Source organism: Chironomus tepperi, unplaced genomic scaffold (genome assembly GCF_022539635.2).
Source record: "Chironomus tepperi strain 1889 unplaced genomic scaffold, CSIRO-AGI_Ctep_v1 contig_68, whole genome shotgun sequence".
Taxonomy (NCBI): domain Eukaryota; kingdom Metazoa; phylum Arthropoda; class Insecta; order Diptera; family Chironomidae; genus Chironomus; species Chironomus tepperi.
The window spans coordinates 1,368,622-1,393,021 of NW_027226190.1; the positions used below are offsets into that span (position 1 = coordinate 1,368,622).

The following is a 24,400-nucleotide window of genomic DNA, read 5'->3' on the forward strand; positions in this document are numbered from 1 at the left end:
TACAAACTTAAAGTCGAAGTAAAGTTAATAGAAATTCCAATACTTCAAGTTTAAAGGATATTTAAAACCTTAGAGGCTGAGTCTTCTTCATTTGTGCTGCTTGAGAAAACCTGTAACGAAGCAAATTATTTATTGCAATTTAAACAATTGCATTTTAAATTGAATTTGGTTTTAAACAAGGAATCTAGAACAAGTTAAAAATTCTTATTGGATTTTTGAATTTGAATTTGAATTTTTAATGATCTTATAAGAAAGATATTTTGACCTGTTTACTTACTTACTACGCATTAACAGCAAGACACAAGGTTATCCTGATTCCATTACCGCATTTTGCCGTTCGGGTTGAATGGAAGAATTTTAATAATTATGTAATTCATTTTTGAATCCTTCATTGATTATATATGAACTACAAACAAATGGATTTTTAAAGTCAAACGGATTTTTCAACGCAAACGGATTTTGAATCACACTATAATTCACAATCCGTTTGCGTTAAAAATTCCGTCTTTAACAAGTCTTTAAATTCTTAAAATCGAAAATGGTAAAATTCTGAGGTTATGAAAGTTTTTTTTTTGCAAATTCAACTAAAATGATTTCCAAAAAACTTATGTCTATGAGCTAATTTCGAGAATAGTCCACTTCAATGATATTGTGACAAATATGAAGCTTAATAAAACTCTAAATTCATTAAACATTTCTTTTCAGAATCTTAAAATTCCGAAAACATCAACTTCTATTTTGATTCTTGTTCATACTTAATTTGCAACATTTTAAAATAATTTGAAGAAATAGAATACAGTTTAAAGAACAGATCACCATCCTTACTCAATTACATAATATCACATTATACTGCTCATTTCACTAGAAAACATCCAGCAATCTTGATTAAATTACAAGAAACAAAGAAAGAAAATTACTCAATTCAAAATATCAAAATATTTTCTAAAAGAATGTAATCAAGCATGCTTAACAAGTAGCTATAATATCCAAAATAACAGCACTAAATCTCAAGATAATCTATCGATTGCACGATCATACTTATGAGCATTAAAGTATTTATTTATTGCGAATTTTTCAAGAGGAAATTTTTAACTCTTACAATAACAGCAAGGAACAACAACAGAACCCTTTCTTTTCAGTTATAATAACAACAAAAAAAAGACTTGTAAAATCCTTGTCATGTACTGTAATTTCATATCAAGAAAGAATAAAAAACGAAAATTGAGCAAATGAAGCCTTAAATTTATTTGAAAGTGTAATAAACAAAAAGGAATGAATTAAATTCAATGGCAATGGGGTAAGAACTGGTAAAGAAGATCGAGAAAAACGAAGTGCAACAGAGATTGAAATTTGAACACGTGTGTGGATATTAAATGTATTGAATAACGAACGTATATACTTTTCTCGAGTTTGTTGCTTCACTTTTCAGGTAGAAAAAGCAGAGATTGTATTTGAAAGAGGACAGTCAACCTTAAAAATTATTTTTTTATTTATCTTTTATGCACTCAGAAGTCCTTTATAGTTACTTAAATTTATGTTTTATTTTCTTAATTTTTCTCTCTTCTTTTAAAGAAATTTTGTGTTTACGCTTGAAAGGCTTCAATATCCCGAGTGACATAAATGATGCAGGTTACGCAATGGAGCCTTTAAGGTTTCGCTAGAGCTCTTTTATTAGTACTAACTAGAGATTGTCTCAGTCAGACGGAGGCAGCTTTGATTTACTATTTACTCGCTTACCTCACTTGACATTCCCCTAACAAATTTTATGCTTTTATAGAACAGAAAGACCACTACAGTGCCTAAAAGCGGTCGCTTTGCCTGTTAGGGTTCAGATCAATCGTGATTCATTGACCTTCCATAGATGGAAACTATCTCAGTTGCTGTTTACCACTTAGCAATTCCAGATTCCAAGTGCAATACTGTCTCAATCGACAGCTTCTTTCCATGAGTTCTTTGAACACCCACTTGATCTCTTTCCATCAACAAAATCAGACTTAAAGGCCTTAAATAAAGCAGCATCAAGTTGAAGCCTTCAACAGGTCTTCTAATATCATGTCCTGCCCATCGAAACCTGTTCACTTTAACAAGTTTTACAATGTCACCCTCCCTAAAGAGCTGATACATAAATCTCTACATTGTTCCTGCACTTAAACAGGTCTCTTTCCTTCTTATAATCAAGTGTGACTCTGATCAGAATCCTTCTCAATAGCTTTAGCCAATAGCTTTGATTTAGTGTTAATAAAAGAGATTTAGCGGTGCCTTATCGGAGTAGCAAAATGCGACAATCCACACTTTTCGTCAAAAAAAAAAAGTGACAGACTCATCCGTAACCGTCTCGTCAGGATACTCTGCGTCTTTAGGTCAATAAAGTTACATAGCTGTACCATGTGAACAAGTTATACTGTTTGAATCTGTGTTCAAGTTAAAACCTCCATGCCGAAGCCTCCCTCACATGTGTCACTCGGGTAATGGTGTTATCAGACTCATCAAATCTGCCCAATGGGATATTTTCATTCTTGGTTCCATCAAGTAACATAAAAAATAAAATTAATAATGACAAAAGAAGAAGAAAAAGATGAAGATTAATCAATTTTTCAATCTTCTATAGCTTAACAGCAAATAATTATAGGTTTTAAGAAGGAACATAATTTTTTTTTATTTATCGAGAATACAAAAAGGTCCTTCGAATTTCGCAATTTTATGTATTTTTTATTTATGAGGCCAATTTCTACTTCTTTTCATGAGGATGAAAATGACCAAAAAAAGATCTTTTGTGAACCATTTTTTTGTGTGAAGGAATTAAGTGAAATTTTTTGCAACATAAACATGCTTGGTTGAGTCTTAAGAAAGAAGCAAATAAGAAAATCTTGTTACGACGTGTTATGCTGTGTTTGGTCATGCAATAACATTGGACTTTAGTGACATACAATTGGATCTAATTTACAGACAAATATTCTGATTGAAATTACATTAAACATTAATAACGACACCTACACAATGCCATCCAATTTAACCCTATTATCGCTTATTGAATGAAACCGTAAATTAAACTCCTTTAAATCCTTTATCGCTGAACCATGCACGACGCTCAAAATATTTTATGTTAAACTAAAAAACTTCAATTCATTAATTAATAGGAATGTGATACATGCTTGCTTGCCTATCCCCTATTCATACCATTTTTAAAGATCATCATCATCATAAAAAAGGCTAAATCACTCACTTAAAACTCAATCCCTCGCCTTCAATATGTTGTATGTTGTTAAAAATTATTTTACTTTCCCACAGTTTCTAAAGAACATCATAACAAAAAAAAAGTATTCAGTTTCTTTTTTTTTTTTGGGATAAGATATTGTGCATAACAAACTATATAACAGTGCCCGCAAAAGACACATCTGCACCTGCCTGCCAAAATCGTGTTCTGATTCGTCCGTAACTTGAATGGGATTTTTTTATTTTTTTTTATTTTTTATATTCCTTCTCCCACTCACACATCGATGTGAAGGAATGATGCATGAATATGTGAAGTGTGTCCTAACAGCAACCCGAAACAAAATAAGACAGAGAGCACGCATGAACATTTTTTTGTGTATAAAAGAAGCCTGAATGCAGTGAGAATGCATTAGAATCATTCGAGTTTTCGAACAGTAAACTTCTATTAAGGAACAAAAAATTATTTTGTGATATTTGTGATATTTTTTGGAAAGTTATAAAAAAAAAGTTAAAATATACTCAAAAAATGGAATCAATCAACAATACAAACAACCTCAACATTGAAATCGCAATGAAGAAGAGCGACAAGAAGCAAAAAATCATGAAAATCTTGAAAATTGCTTTGAAAAAATTAACTCAAAAAATCAGCAAGAAGGTCAACATTGAGGAAGAACAAATTCGTTCAGAACAAGCTGACAATGACTTCAACGAAATGTTGGAACGTCGCATGGAATCAGAACAAAATTTAATCAATGAACAAATCGTTGGAAAGCAAGAAGCTGAAACAATTGGTTACTGCTTTGTCGAAAATGAACACGGCAAATTTTACTGGTCAGCAGACATCAACAGATTTGTGGCAATCGATTGTGACTTAATTGCCTCAAATTTCTGCACAACAGAACGTCAACAACCACAAGTTCAGTGCTATTAAATTAAAATATACAGCACAGCAACTCAGCCAGTGATAATTAAATGTGAAACTCATTGTGATAAAATTATTGGAACCAATTGTGATCTTCATGAAAAGCTTTAAACATTAGATGATAAGGAACTAGAATAAGAATGTCTTCCACTTAGAATTAATTAGATTTAAATGTCTTCCAACCTTAAATATAAGATAAATACATAAGAATTTGTTACAAAAAAAAATTATTTCTGCATTTTTTATTTCCAAAATTTTCAGCCTTCAAATTTCAGCATTAAGGAACAAAAAATAATTCCAGAACTTGAAGTTGAATCAGATTTTGAATGTTGAAGTCGATTTGAGTCGCAGAATCATATTCAACATCAATCTATGCTTAATCCAGATCAGCACAACTCAAATCCACAGCCAAAAACAGCAACCATCATCAAGCATAAATCCACGGTAGCAAAAAATCCAAATTGAATTAATTTGAGGCTTTGTTTGAAGCACGCTCATCAGATTTATCGTTTATGGCCTTCTTTGCCGCTATTGCTGCATGCGCTTTAGCACACGATAATTTTTTTTATGTTTCTTCTCTGCCTTCCTTCCTTCTCTCCGCATTTTAATTCTCTCAATTTTTTTTAACCATTCATTCGTTGTTATTTTGCGCGCGCGAGCTGAATTAAAGAATGGGAAAAAAATATTTTCTGTATTTAACATTCGGTAGCCAATTACAATGATGATACTCGACGATAAGATCGCAAAAATAATTTAAATACAGTAAGTAAGTGCTTTGCTACCATAGTCCATTGTGAAACGATATCTTCATGCTCACGCTGTGTTTTTCTGTCATTTTATAGATTTGAAGGTGCTGATTAAAAGAAGTGCTTTTGGAAGAGGTGAAATGGCACGGTAAAATGTATATACTTGACACTTTGGATTGTCATGTGAATTAATTGAGGATTTTTCTGATTTTAATCTTTAATATTTTTATGCTGAATAATTGCTTCATAGGCTAATAATAAGACAGACATAAATAAGAGAATTTTGACAAGATTCTGTCTGCATTTATGATTTATAGCCTGTCTAGAATGTCACTAGTTAATATGTGATGTCTGTGACTAGCAAATTATCTTGTCTAGGATGAAGCATTTGTGACTTCCGTTGCAGTTCTTTTGATTTTAAAAGATAATTTTATGTTGAGTATGATAAGACTTTAGGCATTGCCTTCGCACAAAGGTATGGCAATTTACAGCAAAACATCATCATAATTGCATTTTTAAGGATTTTTACGACCATGCCTGAAACTTGGTAATTTGTGTTCTTTTCGATAATATGAAGGTAATACCCAATTGAGCAAATTGGATAATTGATCATAAAACCGATACCAAACTGACTTGCCGCTTTAAAATTGAACTGGGCTCTTTTTAAGAATCACGTCTGCTTGGTGCCCGATTTTGGATAGATTGGCTGACTTGTGGAATATTCGGGATACACGTTTACTTACATGACTCAAACGCATGTTAGCCAATTGATGTGCTTAGAGAATTACCAGAAACCAGTTCTATACTGTCTAGCTCATCTCAAGCAACTTATTCGAACAGACAAGGAACGTGTTCATGACTATGTTCTCAAAATTCAGCATACTCAATTATATTGAGTATGCTTATTAGTACGCTTTAAGTGATTATGCTCATCGCATGCAATTGTGACTAAAAAAATTGTGATCATTTCAGCATTCTGGAAGATCTCAACCAATTAAGTATTGTAGACAGTACACAACCCTGGCAGACTTCTAGATCTGCTTAGTATTAAAAATCTACCAAGCATCTTCATCCAATTATCAATTTCAAAACTCAACAGATATCTGTTGCATCTCACTATAAGTAGACCCTATTAACATTTCAACCACACGCATTCAATTCATCATAGCTGAAAGCATTCAATTTACCCATAAACAAAAACAGTCTCAACAAGTTGACGTAAAACTATCTCCAATCAACAAGTAGCAGTTAGCAAAAACGCAAAGTGAACTATTGTTATTTCCTCTCTACATCCATAAAAATTACTTCCATTTTTGTTCACTTTGCTACTCAATTTTCAATACAATTTGTATATATACAAATAATGTGAGGGGTCGATATTATAAATGAAGGAAGAATTAATGCCTTACATATATAGGTATGTAATGTTAAATTATAAGAATCGTAAATAACGAGGGGAGAATTGAATGAAATAATAAAAATGAAAGAGAACTCAACCTGAAATATGGAAACAAATAAATAATTTGTTTTAAAGTTGAGTGAATGTGAAAATTGAGAATCGGAAGTAAAGTGACAACTTGTTGCATAAATTAGTATAAACATTGGGTCAACAATTTGAATACAGGTATGTTTATGAGTATGGAAGGATTTTAAAGTTCTTTTTTGAGTGCTATTAATAGCCTTAGGTATAGGCAACAAATGCAATAAAGCTGTTATGGGAAATGATTTTGGTTTATTTTTGGAAAAATAGGGAGTTTGATTTAATTAAGGGAAAGGTTTGAATATAAGTGGTCAGTCATGATTATGAAATATAGTTATGCACTGCGCAATAAACATTAATTTCAGACATAAATTCTGATTTAGCAATTTAAATTTAATTTCTGTCGAATTTAATTCTATTAATTTTTAAGCAAAGAACGTCCGAATTAGGTCGATGCATAATTCTTATTTACTAAGAAATCCTTAGTTTGAATCCTGTCAAATCCCAAAAAAAAATAAAATAAATAGCATCATGACCATTCTAAACCAAATCCGGCATCAAGTCCGAGTCACGCTGGAATAGTACCGGATTTTGGAATGATTCACTACAACTTGTTTTATTTGAAGACTTTACCCTTAACCTCAAAAATCTTATATCCGAAATTGAAAATTTCTCTAATTTGAAAGATAGATCCAAATTTTTCCTAGTTTTGTTAGAGTTAAAGCTGTGTTCCGTTCTATTATATTAAAGTAAGGTCATTTGATAATGTAATTAAATTACTTACAAATATTTTCGATACACAATGGTTCCCTTTTTAATCCATTTGAGAACTGCACGGGCAATCCTGTGTTTATATGGACTCTATTTTAATTTTAAATATCTGCCTTAATTTAGAGAACATTCAAAAAACCTGCAATGTTTAAGGATGTTTTGTTAAGTAATTTTGATTCATTCCTTTAATTAATGTCGTTCAAGATCCTATACCCTATTAAACAACCTCTTGTGGGTAGGCCTAGATCTTTGCTTGGCATTTATTTGAGAGATCAAGCTCCAGCGGGTAGGCCGAGCTTTGCTTTTCACATATTTGAAGGATCAATCTCTAGTATATGATCGTTGATTTGCTCTTGAGAGCACGTCCTTAGTCTGTTAGGAATTATGATAATAAGCAATATTCCTGAAAACTCAATAAAATATTTAAAATAATTCAAAAGTAGACAATAACTTCTTATTTTTTTCAAAACTCTTTATTTGATCACACAAAAAAATAATAAAAAAGAAATTAAAATTAAACACACGAAAAAGTCATCATTTTAATAAATTACATGTAAAAAGAATGCTTACAAGCTAATCCACACAATATTTCCTACATAAAATAAAAATTCATGCATGACAATATTCCTTAAGCATCTAATGAAAACACATAAATTGTTTGAAGAGATCATTATGAAATACAAGTTTTTTCAAATCTTACAAATGTAGTGAAAAAATGTCTTAAAAGTCTAACAAAAATGCTTAAAGTGCTAACAAATATAAGTCTCGTATAATCTATGAATCCTTGAGGCAGACACAAAGTTTTGTTTGTTTTTTTTATGAGAAAAAAAGGCACAAAAAAATTGTGAAACTTAAGAGCTATTTTATGGAAGCCAAAATGGATTTTGTGTTATAATTCTCTGATACTTTTGTCAATATTTTGCTTATTTTCGAGTTTTTAAGGCACACAAATCAAGGTAGAAAGATTTATGCTGATCGTTATTTCTTATTCATCTACATCACAGTTGATAACTATCCTAATATTTAATTCTATATCACAGAATTGGATTTGGTACTTAAAACTAAAAAAATGAGGAATTGATTCTCATATCTTACATAACTAAATTGATTGACACTAATCGGCCTATTTAAAATTTCCATTTTCATATATGTATTCATCCATGCATAACCAATTCTTGTCATCATTCAGCTTTACGGTCACAATAAAATTGAATGTGAGAGAATTAAAGTCATTTTGTCATGTACGATGAATGGAATAAGAAAAATTTTGAAATTTTTAACTAATTCTAAGGATTGGAAATTCTGTATTGATCACAGAATATTTTGTGAGCCTGTCTAATGCACTGAAGGCATTCTCTGACAGATATAAAGGAAGCTCTCTCTGTATTAACATATTAAAAATTATCACAAAATATTGCACATAACTGTGAAATGTCCAGAATATTGTGTGAGAATGAGCATGGAAGACATAACGGAAGTAGATAATTGTTGCTCATTATCATAACATTCTGGACTTAAATTTCACATTATTAATGTATTGCACGACGTAACAGTTATTGCAAGCATGTATATATAAAATACTCTGATACTCAAATAATTTGCTTACTTAATGCTTAAAAGGTTACTGCGTTAAGTCATAGAATATCCATCAAGTCATAATCTACTGAATTTAACATTGAATTTAATCAATGATTCCTATTACGATCCTCAATTCTATATTACTGATGTTGGATATAACGCAATAACCTTGCAGACCCAGTAGCTGCTAATATCACATTGGGTCATATCACATATCTTAATGCTATCGATCCAATGAATCCATAATTAAGTAAAACTTTATGCAACAGCTATAAAGAATGGATATCTTGTGGATCTTTATCTTTTTCTCATCTTAATTACTAATTAAAGCTCATTTGCGGCATAACGATCAAGCACGTCTTTCTACTATCTTTAACTTGCATTTCTTATAAACTCGATAAAAGGCAAAATACTTCTTTTTGGAGATTAAAGCCTTATTTATGAGAGATTTAATTAAGTTAATGAATTAATTTGTCAGGTTTTGATTTCAATTAAAGCTGATTTTACCTTAGGTGTGATTAAATTTGTAATATTTATAGGATTTGATGCACAGTGCCTTAATTAAAGACATAGACTGTGTAAATTAGCTATTGCTGTATCTACAAGCAGCTTAATCTTCAATTTTAGGTTACTGTGACATCGATACTTAATTACTAAATTAAAGCATGCATGATATGAGTGTCCGAATGGACATCCAAATTTATGGTAATTTTGTCATTAATTCCTTAAGTCCTAACTTACACTAAGAATCCTTCATCCTCCAAATATTGTCCCTTAAAATACATATTATCCAATGATGATTGATCAATTTGTGCCAACATAAATTTATATCCTTTACGTCTTAAACTTTCATTCAATTGCTGAACATACAATGCATTATCATTATTATGATAATTCTTTGCATTGAGCTGCTGGCTCTCATTAAGATAGTAATTGTAGTTAATTGATGTTTTATCGATCACGTATGGCGAATTAACTGGCAATCTTGACGATGTTGTCATTAATGTCGGAACCGTTGCATTCAAATTAACACCATGATATAAAGATCGCTCGTCAGAAAATGACTTGTAAGCTGATTTTTCACTTGCTGTTTTTTGATGTGGGAATTTATCAGTTGTAAAACCATAAACTTCATCATTATAGTTAACATTCACTTCCTCTTGCTTCACTGTTGGATGTATGCGATTGTTTAGTAATTGCTGATTGACACTTTTTAACTTTCGTAACTTCTTCTTGTTCTTCTTAATGATTTTCGTGTCGGTAATCAATTGCTCAAGTTTATGCCAATAACGATTTAAATTGATTTTGGCGGAATCGACGAAGATTCTCGATGACAATTTGGGTTTCATTGGCTGTTGGGAAAATGGAATTGGATTAGATTTGATTCCAACAAGTAGAATTTTATGTAGAAAAATTCTATTAAATCCAAGGACGTTGACACCTACCTCATCGAAAATAAATGATGAATTATTCAATTCCAAAATCGATTCTTGTAGCTTCAACTGCATGTTTAGTTTGTATATCCACAAAACTTTTATCCACAAAACACAAAATGTTTTTATTTATTTTTTTTTACGAAATAATTCCTGATTTTTTTTCACTGCACTTCTTGCACTAACTTGCTGTCATGAAAGTAAATGTTTGAATGATATTAAGGAGTAAAGTTCTATGTGTTTATATACAAAACGACTCCTACTCACAGAACTATATTTTCGTTCTCAATTCTTCCTTTCCCTCTTCCCTCTCTCAATTCGTAGCGCGCTCGATGCACACGAGCATTTTGGATGTAACACGTGTTATGCTTACTTGCATTGCTCCTCTGACGCTCTGTTTAGGTAAAAAAAAATAAAGAATAATAAGTTCTTGCATGTACGGGCGGAATGAAATGAGAGAGAGGAAAAAGGAAACTGAGAAAAGAAAAATTTGATGAGCGCATGCATAAAGCGAGCGGAGAACGTGGACATTTGAAACTTTTTTTTTTTTTTGTCTTGAGCTTCTTTTTTTATGTTGATTGTTTTGACTTGACTTCTGACTGCGATGATAATTTTCTTTTTTTTTATTCTTTTTTAAGCATGCTTGTGGCTTAAGATTTATAATCTCTTCCTAAATGGACTTTGTTTATGATTTTGGTTTGGACTTGAAAAATCTGATTTATTTAGTTTGTGGATTTTTTAAGTATATCCGATGAGCATAACGGCTTAGTTTGTTGCTTTTTTGGGAATAAATCAAAGGATTTCCTGGGTTAAGTATTGCTGTGCTTAATATGGAGTGATTTATAGGAAGATTGCTGTCTAATCTATTGACTAATTGTCTAGGATAGATTTGATGGAAATTAGTGCTAATTACCATCCTAATTCCTCTTCCATTACATCGACTTCCTCAAGAATGTCAGAAAGACATTGATGTAATGACAGAACATGACTTTGACTTCATATCCAACACTAAAATCCCTCAAATACCGTCAAATTAAAATTCATTCACAAATTATCCATAACACAACATAAAACTGATTTCCATGCAGCCAGACTTACTTCACATCAACCCATTTAATTATACATTGAAGCACCATACAATTTACTCATTAATTACATATTTGCTATATAATTTGTCTCAAACCAAAAAAGCAATCGATTCAATGAAAGCAATAGCAATTAAAATATCGCAAATTTTTTCATATTTAATCAGATTATTTCTCTTTATTTGGAAGCTATCGATTACGCGAATGATTACATGTCATCAGTCTTTTAACGGTTAATTGAGATATTGAATGTGGACTGACTTTATTTGTTCAATTGAATGGCTGATGGTTTAATAGACAATGAACATGGTTGGGTAAATGAGTATTGGTTACTTACTTACTGGAACCATGTTGAGTTACTGTGTAAGCAACGATGCAAAAGTGCTGGGAATTAGTAACTGGCAGAAGTTAGTATAAAGACAGATCCAGCTTCCGACGAACTGTAAATACGGCAGTATGGGCTTGAGCGCCTTTGTCAAGGAAGTAGCCATGCCCCGACTTGGAGCTTAGGCTGTTACAAAAGGCTTTCCATCTGACTCTATTGCTAATCACATCACAAAGCTTGTAAAAGCTAAATAAGTATGCTTATAAGTCTACTAAATCAATACAATTCAGCAGGTTTATTTGCATAAGCATATTCACGGACATGCTCCTTGTCTGCCCGGAATCATCGACGGCGGGGAAATTCGAAATTATTTCTTATTAGATTTAAATCACCTCAAATTGGCACTTGATTATTCGAAATTATGCAATCAAATTTGCACCCTAAATTTAAGTCATTTAAACCTATAAGAATTCACCCGTCGTTCCGTACTATTGTTTAAAGCCACCCTAAAAATTCCTATAAAGTTAAGTTGCATGCAGCATAGGGGAATGAGTCACGACTATCGGCATTTGTCCCCTTTGATTTTCTATTCCATTAACCCTCATTAAATGAATATTTTTCAGTTATGTTCTGGAATTCCTTACATCATCAATAAATTACCGTGCGCATGCATCAGTCAAAAAATGAATCCTTTAATTTGTAGACATCCAGCACAACGGTTGATTTCAATCAATTTAATTCAGCTTATAAGAGTACGTACGTCCGCCGTTTATCATTATATGTATGTTTTTTTTTTGGACTGAGATTCGTAATTTATACATGACATGCTATGGAATTTCCTGAATCATTAAATAACATCCACAACAGGAAGCGAAAAGAAATTTACAGACAAAAATTGACGGGTAATTGAGAAATGTTTTTGCTGGCCACAACGAGAAAAATATCATTTATGGCAATATACGCGGCCTTAAGTCCCAAAAAAAAATAGCCAATAATGATCATCATTGTGCTGTATTCAAGTCGTTGCCAATTCGAACTTTAAGTCATTAAGACACATTAATATAATTGCGAAATTTGAATAATCGTGCGGTTTTTGAGACAAAAAAAAGAGTTTGGCTACCGGGCATGTGAAACTGCAATCAATTAAATGCACGAATATCAATTTGAATGTTTAAATGCTAGGCTACTTAAATCAATTCATTCCATAGCTAAATATGTGTTTATTAAATAGAACAATTTCCAATTTTTTTGTGAAAGATTAACGAATCGAATCAGACACAAATGCACGGTCATGATTATGTCTCTGCTGAGCCTTTCACTCCGTACTCAAAAATAAATTTTTTCCCATGATTTCTCATCCAATAAATTTTCTATAATACAAAAATTAATGTGTGAACTGGACGCCAGGTGCTGGATATATGTATAGACATTCATTTAAAAATTCATACTATCCTATTCGGAATTGCCTTACATTTTTAATAGCTTAAAAGAAGCAAAAATGACATGAAGAGAGAATGAGAAAAAGGAAACAAACAGAAGAAAAAAAAAAGAACTAAAATCCTCGACTGCAGCAGCTAAAAATTCTCATCCATATAAAGAAGGTACTATGGATGCTCTCTGTAAGGATATTTTCAACCATCCGTATGTTATTTTATATTTTTTTCCTTTACTCGAATCTCCTTGGTTTGGCAAAAAAAAAGGAGAATTGAATAACAACAATAACATCAGCACAACAGAAGAACTCGAGTGTGGGAAAGTTTGAGAATTTGGTTCTCATACCCTTATTTTTTCTTACTCTGTGTATGGATTAATATGCACACCTGCCGTCGCTCGAAAACAACATTGAAATGATTTCAATTTGAAAGAAAACATGTAAAAAAATTGAAATGATGTCACACATGTGGCATGTATATATTAAGTATAAGGAATAAGGAAGTAAAGGAATTGCATAATACATTACTGATGTATGCATCCCATACGTGATAGTAGAATTTCTTTATACACATCAAGGAACGAATTATTCATACACATAATAACAATGAAGAAGAATTGACGATCATGCACGATGATGATATTTGAGGGGTTGATTTTTATAAAATTATGTATATACAATGCATGCATAGGGGCATTAAGAAGATTTTCGTTTTTTTTTTTTAAATACCTTTGCATTATTTTGCCATGCCATGCATTGCTATTTTCCATATAATTTGATATATGTGAATATGTAATATAGAGGGGAGTCAAAACTAGAACTTCTTATGCTGTATATCATGAATGGAAATTCATTTAATGTGGTTTCTATGTATGTAAACATAATCTTTTGCATTTATGCAGCTTCGTGTATTGTTTAACTTGATCTGATTTCTATCCTTTTGTTGATAATTTTACACTTGTTTAAATGAATAGAAAGGGACTTAATATGTGTCATGGCCTTTGTTCTTTATTTTTTTGGATTCTCTTTCTTTAGGTAGATTTTCTTTCGATGCCGTGATTTTATTTTGGGTGCGTAATTAAATGTCATGGACGTTAAGATATTTTATTGGGGTACGATTTGATATCAATATTTTAGAATGAATTGATGGAATCAGACTACCGTCATCCGCAATATAATCGTTTATTCAAATAAATTCAAATAAAAACATCACTAAATTCAAAAATAATTTGACAGTTAAAATTCAAAAATTCAAAAAAACCGTTAAATTAAAAATTGAAAATAAATTCAGTTTAGTCAACTAAAGCAAAATTTCAAGACTAACCCCTTTCCGTCTTATTACAAAATTTCCACACCAAAATAGTCTATTTCTACAAAATCGTAGACCCCTCTCCCTTAAAAAACGAACTTAAGTATAAGTGAACAAAGTTCTTGGAAGAGGGTTGTTGTTGATAGAGACAGTGTAGCACATGGTATTGGTAATTGGCAAAGGGTTTTAGACGTCAACTGTACAAGGCCATGGGTCACAGCTGATCTGTATAGGCAGTGAAGTAAGTAAGTAAGTAGTAAGTCAACGACTCCTTAGGAACCATTCACTTATTACGTTGCAGAATAACGAACTTTTTTCAAAAATGAACAATGGAATTCTCCCCTGAACGTAATAAAAGAACGGCTCCTTATCGATCTTAATATTAATTTTGAATATTTTATTTGTTCACATTTTTTCAACGGTCAACTGAAATTCAAAATTTCGGGTTAATTTTCGATTTGAATTTCGACGTTTTCGATTTCAATTTCGAAGTTTTCGACATTAATTTCGAAATTTTTCGACAATAACAATTCAATTCAACTTCAAATCTATAAAATAAAATTCAGACAGTTTTTAAGCCCTTAGCAAACCAAAAACTACTTAAATCTGTTGATTCTCAATTATATCCAAACAATTCAATAACCCCAAAGAAGTTTACTCAAAATTTCCACACAGTAAATTACCAATACAAACAGTCAATCAATCAATCAATTATCAAGACAGTTAGTAAACAAGATAAATGCTCAAAATTTGAGTAATTTTTCAGTTAATTCATGCATATTTTGGAGCATCCACAATGAAAATAAAGCAATTTGCTAAATGAATCCTTTCCCACACAAATAATCTCCAAATCAACATCATTAAAAGATCATTCATTTAATAGAAGATTGACTGTCTCTAGTCATGAATAATTTACAACCAGACTGTCTATGGGAGCACATAAAAAAACATCATTTCTCGACCTAATTTTCTGAGAACATTTTTTTTTTTCTAAAAATAGAATAGAAATTCTAAAGGCTTAATTATGATTACTTATTCTATATTTTTTTATGATAATAATTTAAAAGGAAAACCTAGATCTGTCATTAACCGTAGAACATAATAAAAATAAAGACGAGATGATGAAGATGATGTTGCATTCATTAATTTTCCATTCGTTACCACATTTATCGACATAAAAAACATAGAAAATGAGATGAGAAAAGAAATTTCTCATTATCTCGTTTGTATTTTTTCTATGCAGCGCGACGGGAAGAACATAACATAACACATTTAACGGACGAGAATCCTTTCACAGTAAATTCTCATAAAAAATATATATTTTACCATTTTTTATAACAACATCCAGACGGAATCATATTTAAGAAAATGCTTAAAGTCCTCGAGTTGTTGATGGAGAGACTTAGGCGCATTTTTGAGCAGCGATCACTATTTGTTAAGTAATAAGTATTCAATCAGTAAGATCTGCAACTAAAATTTTATGAAAAATAACGGTCAAATTCGTTTTGAAAATTAACGGTCAAAAAAAATTCAAATTGTTGTCGAGGGGGAAATTTTCAAGGCGTTTTGTAAATATTAGAAAAATCATTAATTAAAGCATTTATCAACAGTTTTAAGCTATCAAACTAAACAATAAGTCAATAAATCGATAATACTGATCTAATGCTTCAAATCCAAGCTTTCAACGCTGTCTGGTTGCTAAGATATCACTTTTCAGTCTAACATCCAGCCAGCCGAACAAAGTGCATTATTAAGCATCACTTTTCCTTTTCAAAATTGACCTAATAACTCTGTTGATGACATTTTTTTGTCTCCTAAATGCTGACGATGTGAAAGGATAAATCTGTTACTGTTAATTGCCGTTAAGTCCGCCTTCAACATAGTCTTCCTTTAATTCTGTCGGAAATCTATAAATCATGTTTATAAATAGAGCTGAAAAAAGGATTGTAGGAAGAGAAGTTAACCGATATCTTTCTGTACTTTTTGCACTAGTAGCTTCCTTGAACCCTTTTTTACCGATATTTATAATGCTACTCTTTTGTGGATAGAGATACAGTAAAGAATTGTGATGAGGCACTCCAACAACTTATTGAAAAGGATTAAAAAACAACGCAAAATAATTTTTGACCTTTTTTTTTATAAAAATCATCATAAAAATGCACACAAATATCCCAAAAATATTGTTTACAAGCCAAACAAGAAAAATCTTTTAAGTGATACGTGGAAAAAGCGTGAGAATATCGAGCAGGTGTACGGTTGGTTGAGGGAATACAGAAAATTTTCTTTATACATTCGATCCTCGTATATACGTTCTTTTTTTTGTGTATATTTCATTTATCTCTCTCCCTTCTCGTTGCCTTGTTTATGCCTTTTTATTTCTGTATGTGGAAATCAATTCAAGTTTACTTGTCTTGCCAAAATTTAAACAGGTACACGAATGTGATTCTGTTTTGATTGTAATTTTTTTTTTTTGTAGCTACTTCTTCGCTTTTTTTATTATTATTATACTCTTGTACCCTCGAGGGTCATTTTTCTTTTTGATTCTTTTGTTCCTTTTTGCCTCCTTCTTGTCTTACAAATATTAAGATCGTATATACTTTTTATGAAAAAAGGGAAGCTTCTTATTTTACCATTATTATTATTGCAATCAGTGCAACAAACTGACAATTGCGAAAAGGACTGATGATTAGGGTTGATTTTAGTGCTTCTCACTTCAATTATTATTTTTTTTTTTTTTTCAATTTCATTCTTTTCTTTGCTACTTACTTTATATTTTTTCGTATTGTGCATGTAATCTTATACATTGTTGTTTATTGCGTTTTCAAATAATTATTGGGAATGACAAGCGATGGACAACGGAGATATTAAAAATTCGAGTATTTATCATTATCCTTAATTGTTTGACATTTTATGCTCATGTATTAAGCATTAATCGCAATCATTAAATCCAGTTTCAATTTAATGAAGCAATATGTACTGCAATGAATATATAGCACTTGTATTGATTAAAGTTACATATGGTTACATACAATGTAACATAAATTGATGTAATTTGGACAGCTTGCCATAAATTACTGGATATACACTGACATTAATGAATTTTGATTAAGATTGAACATAAATTGAAGTAATTTGGACATCTTGGGATAAATTGCAGAGAACCTACAGGAAAGAGTGAATTCTGATGAACTGAATTATGAGTTTTGGGAAGCAGCGGCAAAGAAAGTGTTTAATTGAGTAATGAAGAAGTAAGGATCTGTTTTACATACTTTAAACCTCAGAGCAACATATTTTAATGGGATCATTACTGTAAAATGTAAATGCAGGAACTTAACAGCTAATACCTGGAAATAAGAACTAAACGAACTTATATAAATTGTTATTAATTGTTTGAAGATTGTAAACAAAATGAAAATTTTTTTAGAGGGGACTAACAACCATGACAGAGGGTAAAGTAAAAAATTTAAATTCCATATGAAGTTTGAATATAAAATAACCGTTGACAATATCCTTAAAGTTATTTATAGAATCTCAATATTTTTGATGAATTAAGCAATTTGTATCTTGTTTTGACAAAATTTGTTCTATAATTACTGGTATATACAGCGAATTTCAGATTTGTGTGACGAAATTATTAGAAACTGACATCTCCAGACAGATCCAGCTTTGACGAATCTAAATAATGGCCCCAGTGCGCTGTAATTATAAACAGCCCATACTCTAATCCCGAGTGGACAAAAATACGTTAAAATTAGTAAAAGACAAGTTAATGTCTAGTAAATACTTTTTGTCCACGCACAAACTCAAAATTCCATAAGTCAGTAATATTTCCATTAAAAATACTCAAAACACCAGCAACCTGACCTACTAAGCAAGTGAATTCCATTCCAATTCCCCTCCATTCCAATAACTAAAATTCATATAAGAAACTAAAAATCACGATTTTCATGACAACATTTATTGCTTTCAAGTATTGATTGGTACCTTTCCATCCCTTGTAGTCATCTAAAAAATCTACACTTCCAATATGTAATTTTGTTAACAAGATGCGATCAGAATTTTCTCTTACCAAAAACATATTCTCATCACGAACTTCAAACAATTTTATATTCAAAAAATGGAAATTTTTGTTTTTATTCAACACGCGAGATTGTTTAAAGTTTTTAAGATAGTCATTTGGCTTTTGGTCAGGGCATAATTTTTCAATAATTTTCAATTAGAATGTGAAATGATTGTTGATAATTTGAAAATAAATTTGTGAGGTTTTCAACAGGTCTTTTATTACATTCATGGTACGTGATAGACCCATTGAACAAGACGAGACTTTGAGACTAACGTGAATAATAATTAATAAAGTCACATGGCTGTAGAGCAGTGATGGGCAACCTGTGTGATGCGGTACACCTTTGTGGTAAGTTTCGACTGAAGCAGCAGACGGTAAATGGTACATAGCATCTTCAAAAGTGTGCCGCGACACACAGGTTTCCCACCACTGTAGCCTATAGAAGTAGGCATTCCATCGCGTCAGCGGTTCACACACATTCCTAATCCTTTGATTTCTATTGATTACACTTCTTTTTTGATTTATGATGACGAGAGAAATTTCATTAATTTCATTTTCAAGGCGTGATTACACCCACGCCATGCATTTAAATCTTTTGTATCTAAATAAACATCCTTTCTGTCTCTTTCGTGCCTTTCATTCCTCAATTCCATTAGTTTCTTTATTTTTATTACACATTTTTTGTGTTGTTTCTTCTTTTACTCTTTATGGTTGCACTCAAGTGTGTTATTTTAATTTTGGAACCATTTTTTAAGGGCGAAAAAAAAGAAAGAAAAACAAAAATAAAAAGTAATAAAATCAATTTTTGAAGGATCTGCTTTTTATATTTTGGTTGACCATAAAAAAGAATAAGATGACTTTAGAAAACAAAAAATTATATTGGGGAATAGGCAGTAAAGAAAAGGAAAAATAATAATGATGGTTAATCTTTAAAAGGCTTCACTTCTCTTATAAGAGGATCGAGGGAGATGTGTAAAATTTGGGTTTGGTTTGTAAGTTATGTAATTGCAACAGGAAATGTTGCTTGTTTCTTATTTTTATGTTATGGGATGGAACAGAAGGGTGTGTAATGGATTTTTTGTTACTTTGTTTAATGAGAAGTCAAGGTTGATTTTAAGGTAGATATAGGAATATATTAAGGAATACTTGAGAATTATTTACCATATTTAAGGATTATTTACCTGATGGCGCACTTGATATTATGACTTGTCTTTAATATTGTGGACTAGGTTGTCATATTGTTTAGGACCTTACTTACTTCTTACTTCCTTGGCTGGGGCGCACAAGGGCCCATTGCCGCGTTTAAAGAACGTCTGTAGACAGCTCTTTCTTTCGATAACTTCTGCCAATTTGGGATATTGAGAACTCTAGCGTCCTTATCAACACAACCAATCCAGGATATTTTCGGTCTTCCTCTTGATCTGTTTAGGACCTAAAATTTGTAAAATCAAGACAACTAAGCTTAAATTGATGCTTGTAATATTATGAGCATCTTGCCCGATCAGCACAATTTATTCATGGAAGCTATATGGCTGCTTCATGACATCCAAGTGGCAATTATCATGAAAGTTGACACTTGAATGTCACTTGGCTGAATTTGTGCCGATCGTGGTGCGAATCCTTGTCAAATCGACATAATTCTATGTCGATAATCGATATCTGATGGGAATCGAACCCACGTACTCACTAAAGAGTGATACAGATATCGGGTGTTCTCCCTAACCATTCAGCCAACGAAGCCTTGGTCACAAACTGGCAAATTTACCTTTATATGGTCTAACATCTCAAATTATGCTGCTTAGAGACCACAGAACTCTATTTCAGTCAACTTCAAGCCAATTCTATTGAAAACTCAGCACATATCCATAAACACCTCTCAATTTAATAGCCAATAAATCGCAAATATTTCAATCCACGAGCAAAACTTATGCAGCAATTCACTTAAAAATCTTAATAGTCCAATAAAAATGTAGATACAGCCATATGTCGACTATAAAACTATCGGATTGATCGAAGGATTAAAATTCCGTGACTTTATTATCTTGTACTAGCCAAGGTGTTACAGTAAATTATATGCTATTAATACAAACAACAAAGTTGATTTCAATTTGCATAATTTTTGTATTTTTTTAATAGCTTGTTAGTTTAGAGAACGTGAAGTAACGCGTGATAATAATTGAGTATAAATGCTTTTGAAAATGAAGTGGTTATGTGGGAAAATGTAATGCATTGGGATGTGTAATTAAAATGCGATTTAAAGAATTGGTTTTAACTGTAAAAAATCATGTTTATCTGTTTAAAGAGTCCTGGCTTCATAAATAATAAGTATATGACTTGGTTGTTATCGTTGAAAGGATCTTGATGAAGAAATTGATTTCTACAGATGATCAGGTCTTAATATTGTCAATTTAGTTGCTTCTTATGGGATTCCTTTTTTCCTTCTTTGGCGCAAGAGAGATCATTGCCGCATTAACAGTTCGTCGAAAGCTGGATCTGTTTATTAGATTTAGATAACTTCTGTCAATTTCTAATTCCCAGCATTTTTGCATCTTTCCTCACAATGTAATACGATGAACTCTTGGGAATTTCAATTCTTAATATGTCTATTTCCGAAAAACATTAGTCATAATCAGACTTGACTCTGGTGTAGTGCTAGATTTAAACCGAATCCAGCAGCATGTCAGAGTCACGTCGGCCTGGATCGGATTTTTGATCGATTAGTCGATTTGTAATAGGACTTGACATAATTGAACCTGTAGTCTAATCTTCAGGAGGTGGTGTCTTGAGTATGCATTAGGACAACCCGTTACCACACTAGTGAACATAGATCAGACTATGAGGCATATCTACTCAAGTTATATTCATATAATGGCATATTAAGTAGCATAGTATGGCGAACTGCATTTTACGGTGTAAAAGTAGGTCAAAATTAGCCTTCACGGTTCCTACAAAGCAACTTTGTATCTTATTACTAATATGACAACGGAGCATTGCCTTAACGTTGAACTGTTTGGGATATCTTCATTTATTAATCAAAATTACTCAAAATCCATTCAAATCTGAATTTTCATTTAAAATCAAGATATTATAAAATCATCAAAATATATTCTACACAGCACTCAAGCTTCATCAATCCCCTAACTGTCTTATAAATCCCGTAAAAATCCACAAGAATCTAAAAACTATATAATTTGTTTTTTACAAATCATCAATTTTTATTTCTATTTTCTAACGTTATCCTTTTTAATACAACAAAAAAAAATACATTCAATTTATTTCATTTCTATTCCTTTATGCTGCAAATGAATAACAAAGAAAGGAAAAAAAAAAATAAATTTTAAATCTTCTCCTTTTTTGTGTAATTTTCTTTCAAAATTTCAATCTATCTATCTAGTTTATGGTTACACGTGTGGAGTTGCCTAGTTTTTATTGTTATTTATGGGAAAAAATATCCAATAATAATGATGGAATGAATAGGAGGACTTGTGAAATTATAGGCTTGTGATGGCATTGAAATAAGGAACCAAAAAAATTGAATAGAAACTGTGAAAAAGAAACTGAAAAGGAATTATGAAATTGAAAAAAAAGTGAGATTTTAACAAAAAAGGTAGGATTGAGGCATTGCATTTAAATTAATGTAACATAAAAGTCTAAAAGAACGTTAAAAAATTCCATTGCGCATTAATTAATGCATTTAACGTCGATGGAAAAAAATGCTTATTTTAATCTTGATTTACCTTCTCCTTTTCACAAATTGTTGACAGGAATTTTATATTAGTGATAATCATGTTACAGGCAATTGTTAGGGATTCTAGACGTTTCGATGTTTTATGAACACTTGTCATTATTCATGCATTTATTGAGAAGTTGATGGTAAGTTGTCATATTATTTGTTTACTTATTTCGTTGGTCGTACAGATCAATTGTGATCCATGGCATCTCATAGATGTTGCCTAAAAACTCTAAAAGCTGGTTACCATTTGCCAATTCTCGAATCCAAGTGTAAAACTGTCTCTATTGATAGCCTCCTTCCATGAGTTCTTTTGACGCCCACTTGATCTTTTTGCATCCACAAAGTTGTCATCCAAGCTCACACATCTTGAAGAATGTAAGAACAACTCACCGTATTCACTAAAGTACCGCTGCGTCGTATAATAAACGGTATAACACGAAATTACCCTGATGGAACCGTGACGGTGGATTCCAACCAATTTAAGCGCTGATTATAATTTAGATACAGCAATGAGATATTGTTACACTTGGAATTGGCAATTGAAATTTATATGTAGCCAGCGATAAGCAAAATCAAGACGACTTTAAGCTCTGGTCATAATTAAGTATCCTAGCAAGTCAATTGGAACTCTGATAAGTAATGAGTTGAATGTCTCGTTTTAGGCAGGTTATCAGCAAAGTGTGCCATGCCACAATAAAGTTTGACACACTGTTAATTGAAAATCGGACTTCGCTAAATTTTAAATTCGTATCCGCATGACTAGCTCTGTCAAGTGAAACAATATTTATTTAGTTGGTGCCGATTGGGTCATTCTCATTCGCAATTGGTCACAGTTTTAAGAATCAGAATTTACATGCTTAGCTTCTGTACTGAGTCTTTAACATTACCCTCACCTCTTATTGCTTCAAGGACAAAACCTTAAAAATACAATTACGATCTACAAATCTATTCTACCCGGCACCATTATCATATACCCTAGAATACAACTTCCCCTTCACATCAACAAATCTTGTCTAGTCTCAAATTTATTCTGATAAACAATTTTAATGTATATGGAATGCAATCAGGTAGGAGGGTTTCATGTAACAAATGACGATCAGATAAAGAAAAAAATACTAAATATTTTGTAGAGAGACGACATAAAGGCACATATACATGATCCCCATCAGTTTGTGTATATAATATATTGATATTGTTTAAATGCTTACATTCCAAACACATTCAGATATGAGCATCGATAAACTAAGTGCAACAAATTATAGCATCGTAAAATATGTGATTTAACTTTTAAAAGCGCAAAAAGTGTCTCAGAAAATCCTCTTTAGAGGTGCTACCTGATACCTCTCTTCTATCTCCTCGTAAAAAGCAATCGTAAAAAGGCAAATCAAGAATGCATAAAATCCAACTTAATGACAATATTCCTGAACAAAGTATCATCATTTAAGTGCAACCATTGACTAAACATTATCCACTGATCACTTCTTTTTATATTCGTATCAAATGTCTGTAATACCTGCATACCCAAAAATAAGTCCAAATCACTTCAATTTCTTAATTACCTCTGCGGCGCTTTCGCTTCCATTTAAACTTTATTATTATCGATAAAAATATGCGCAAATGCGCAACGAACAAAAAAATTATCCCCCGAATATACTTAATATATGTATATGCGTAATAATAATAAACGGCGAAAGAGTAAGAAGAGATGAAAGAAGCAAGCAAGCAAGAAAAAAAAAATGTATAAAAATCATTCTCATTTATTTCCTGTCCGATTTTAATACTGTGAGAACTTAACGCAGGTGCAAAAAAATCTCACATCACAATTTTTTTTCTGCTGTATGTGCTTTTATCATCATCATCATCACTGCTACTTCTTCTTGTTAACTTATTAATATTTTTTTTTATTGAAGATTCCTCTTTCATCTATTTTTTTATCGTGTCTAGTTACTGAAAAGAGAACCGTTGAATATATTTATGCATGAATTTTTTTTTTTTTTGTTGCAAAAATTACAGGCACAATTTGTCGTTTGGATTATTCAAGTGACATGCACACTTATTCAATTTAAGTTGCACAATATCTTATGATCAAAATAATGGACATGATTGACGACAGCTTTTGCTGCATTTATATTTTTTCATTGTCTCCCTTAAATGTCGTTTATAGCTGGCTCTATCGATAGCTATCGCTTTGTATTTTTAAATATCACTAGAATACCACAAGTTGGTTACTTACTTCGCAGACTGTACAGATCAATTGCGATCCATGTCCTTCCTTAGATGCTGCTTGAACCTGGCGCTATCGATGACTTT

General features: G+C 31.6%; 1 protein-coding gene across 1 annotated transcript; it reads right to left on the bottom strand.

Moving 5' to 3' along the window:
• Positions 1–7,902: 7,902 nt before the first annotated feature.
• LOC139100837 (uncharacterized) lies at positions 7,903–10,329 on the bottom strand. Its single transcript, XM_070653588.1, has 2 exons — positions 10,156–10,329; positions 7,903–10,062 (listed from the first exon to the last, which is right to left on the bottom strand). The coding sequence occupies exons 1-2, from the start codon at positions 10,216–10,218 to the stop codon at positions 9,448–9,450; spliced, it is 678 nt and encodes a 225-aa protein (XP_070509689.1). The 5' UTR covers positions 10,219–10,329; the 3' UTR covers positions 7,903–9,447.
• Between the last annotated feature and the right edge of the window lie 14,071 nt (positions 10,330–24,400).

Bases quoted from the DNA above. Each gene is read 5' to 3' on its own strand.
- LOC139100837 (XM_070653588.1), bottom strand. From the start codon at position 10,218: ATGCAGTTGAAGCTACAAGAATCGATTTTGGAATTGAATAATTCATCA. The intron at 10,063-10,155 runs GTAGGTGTCAAC...TTTTCCCAACAG, and splicing joins CATCATTTATTTTCGATGAG to CCAATGAAACCCAAATTGTC.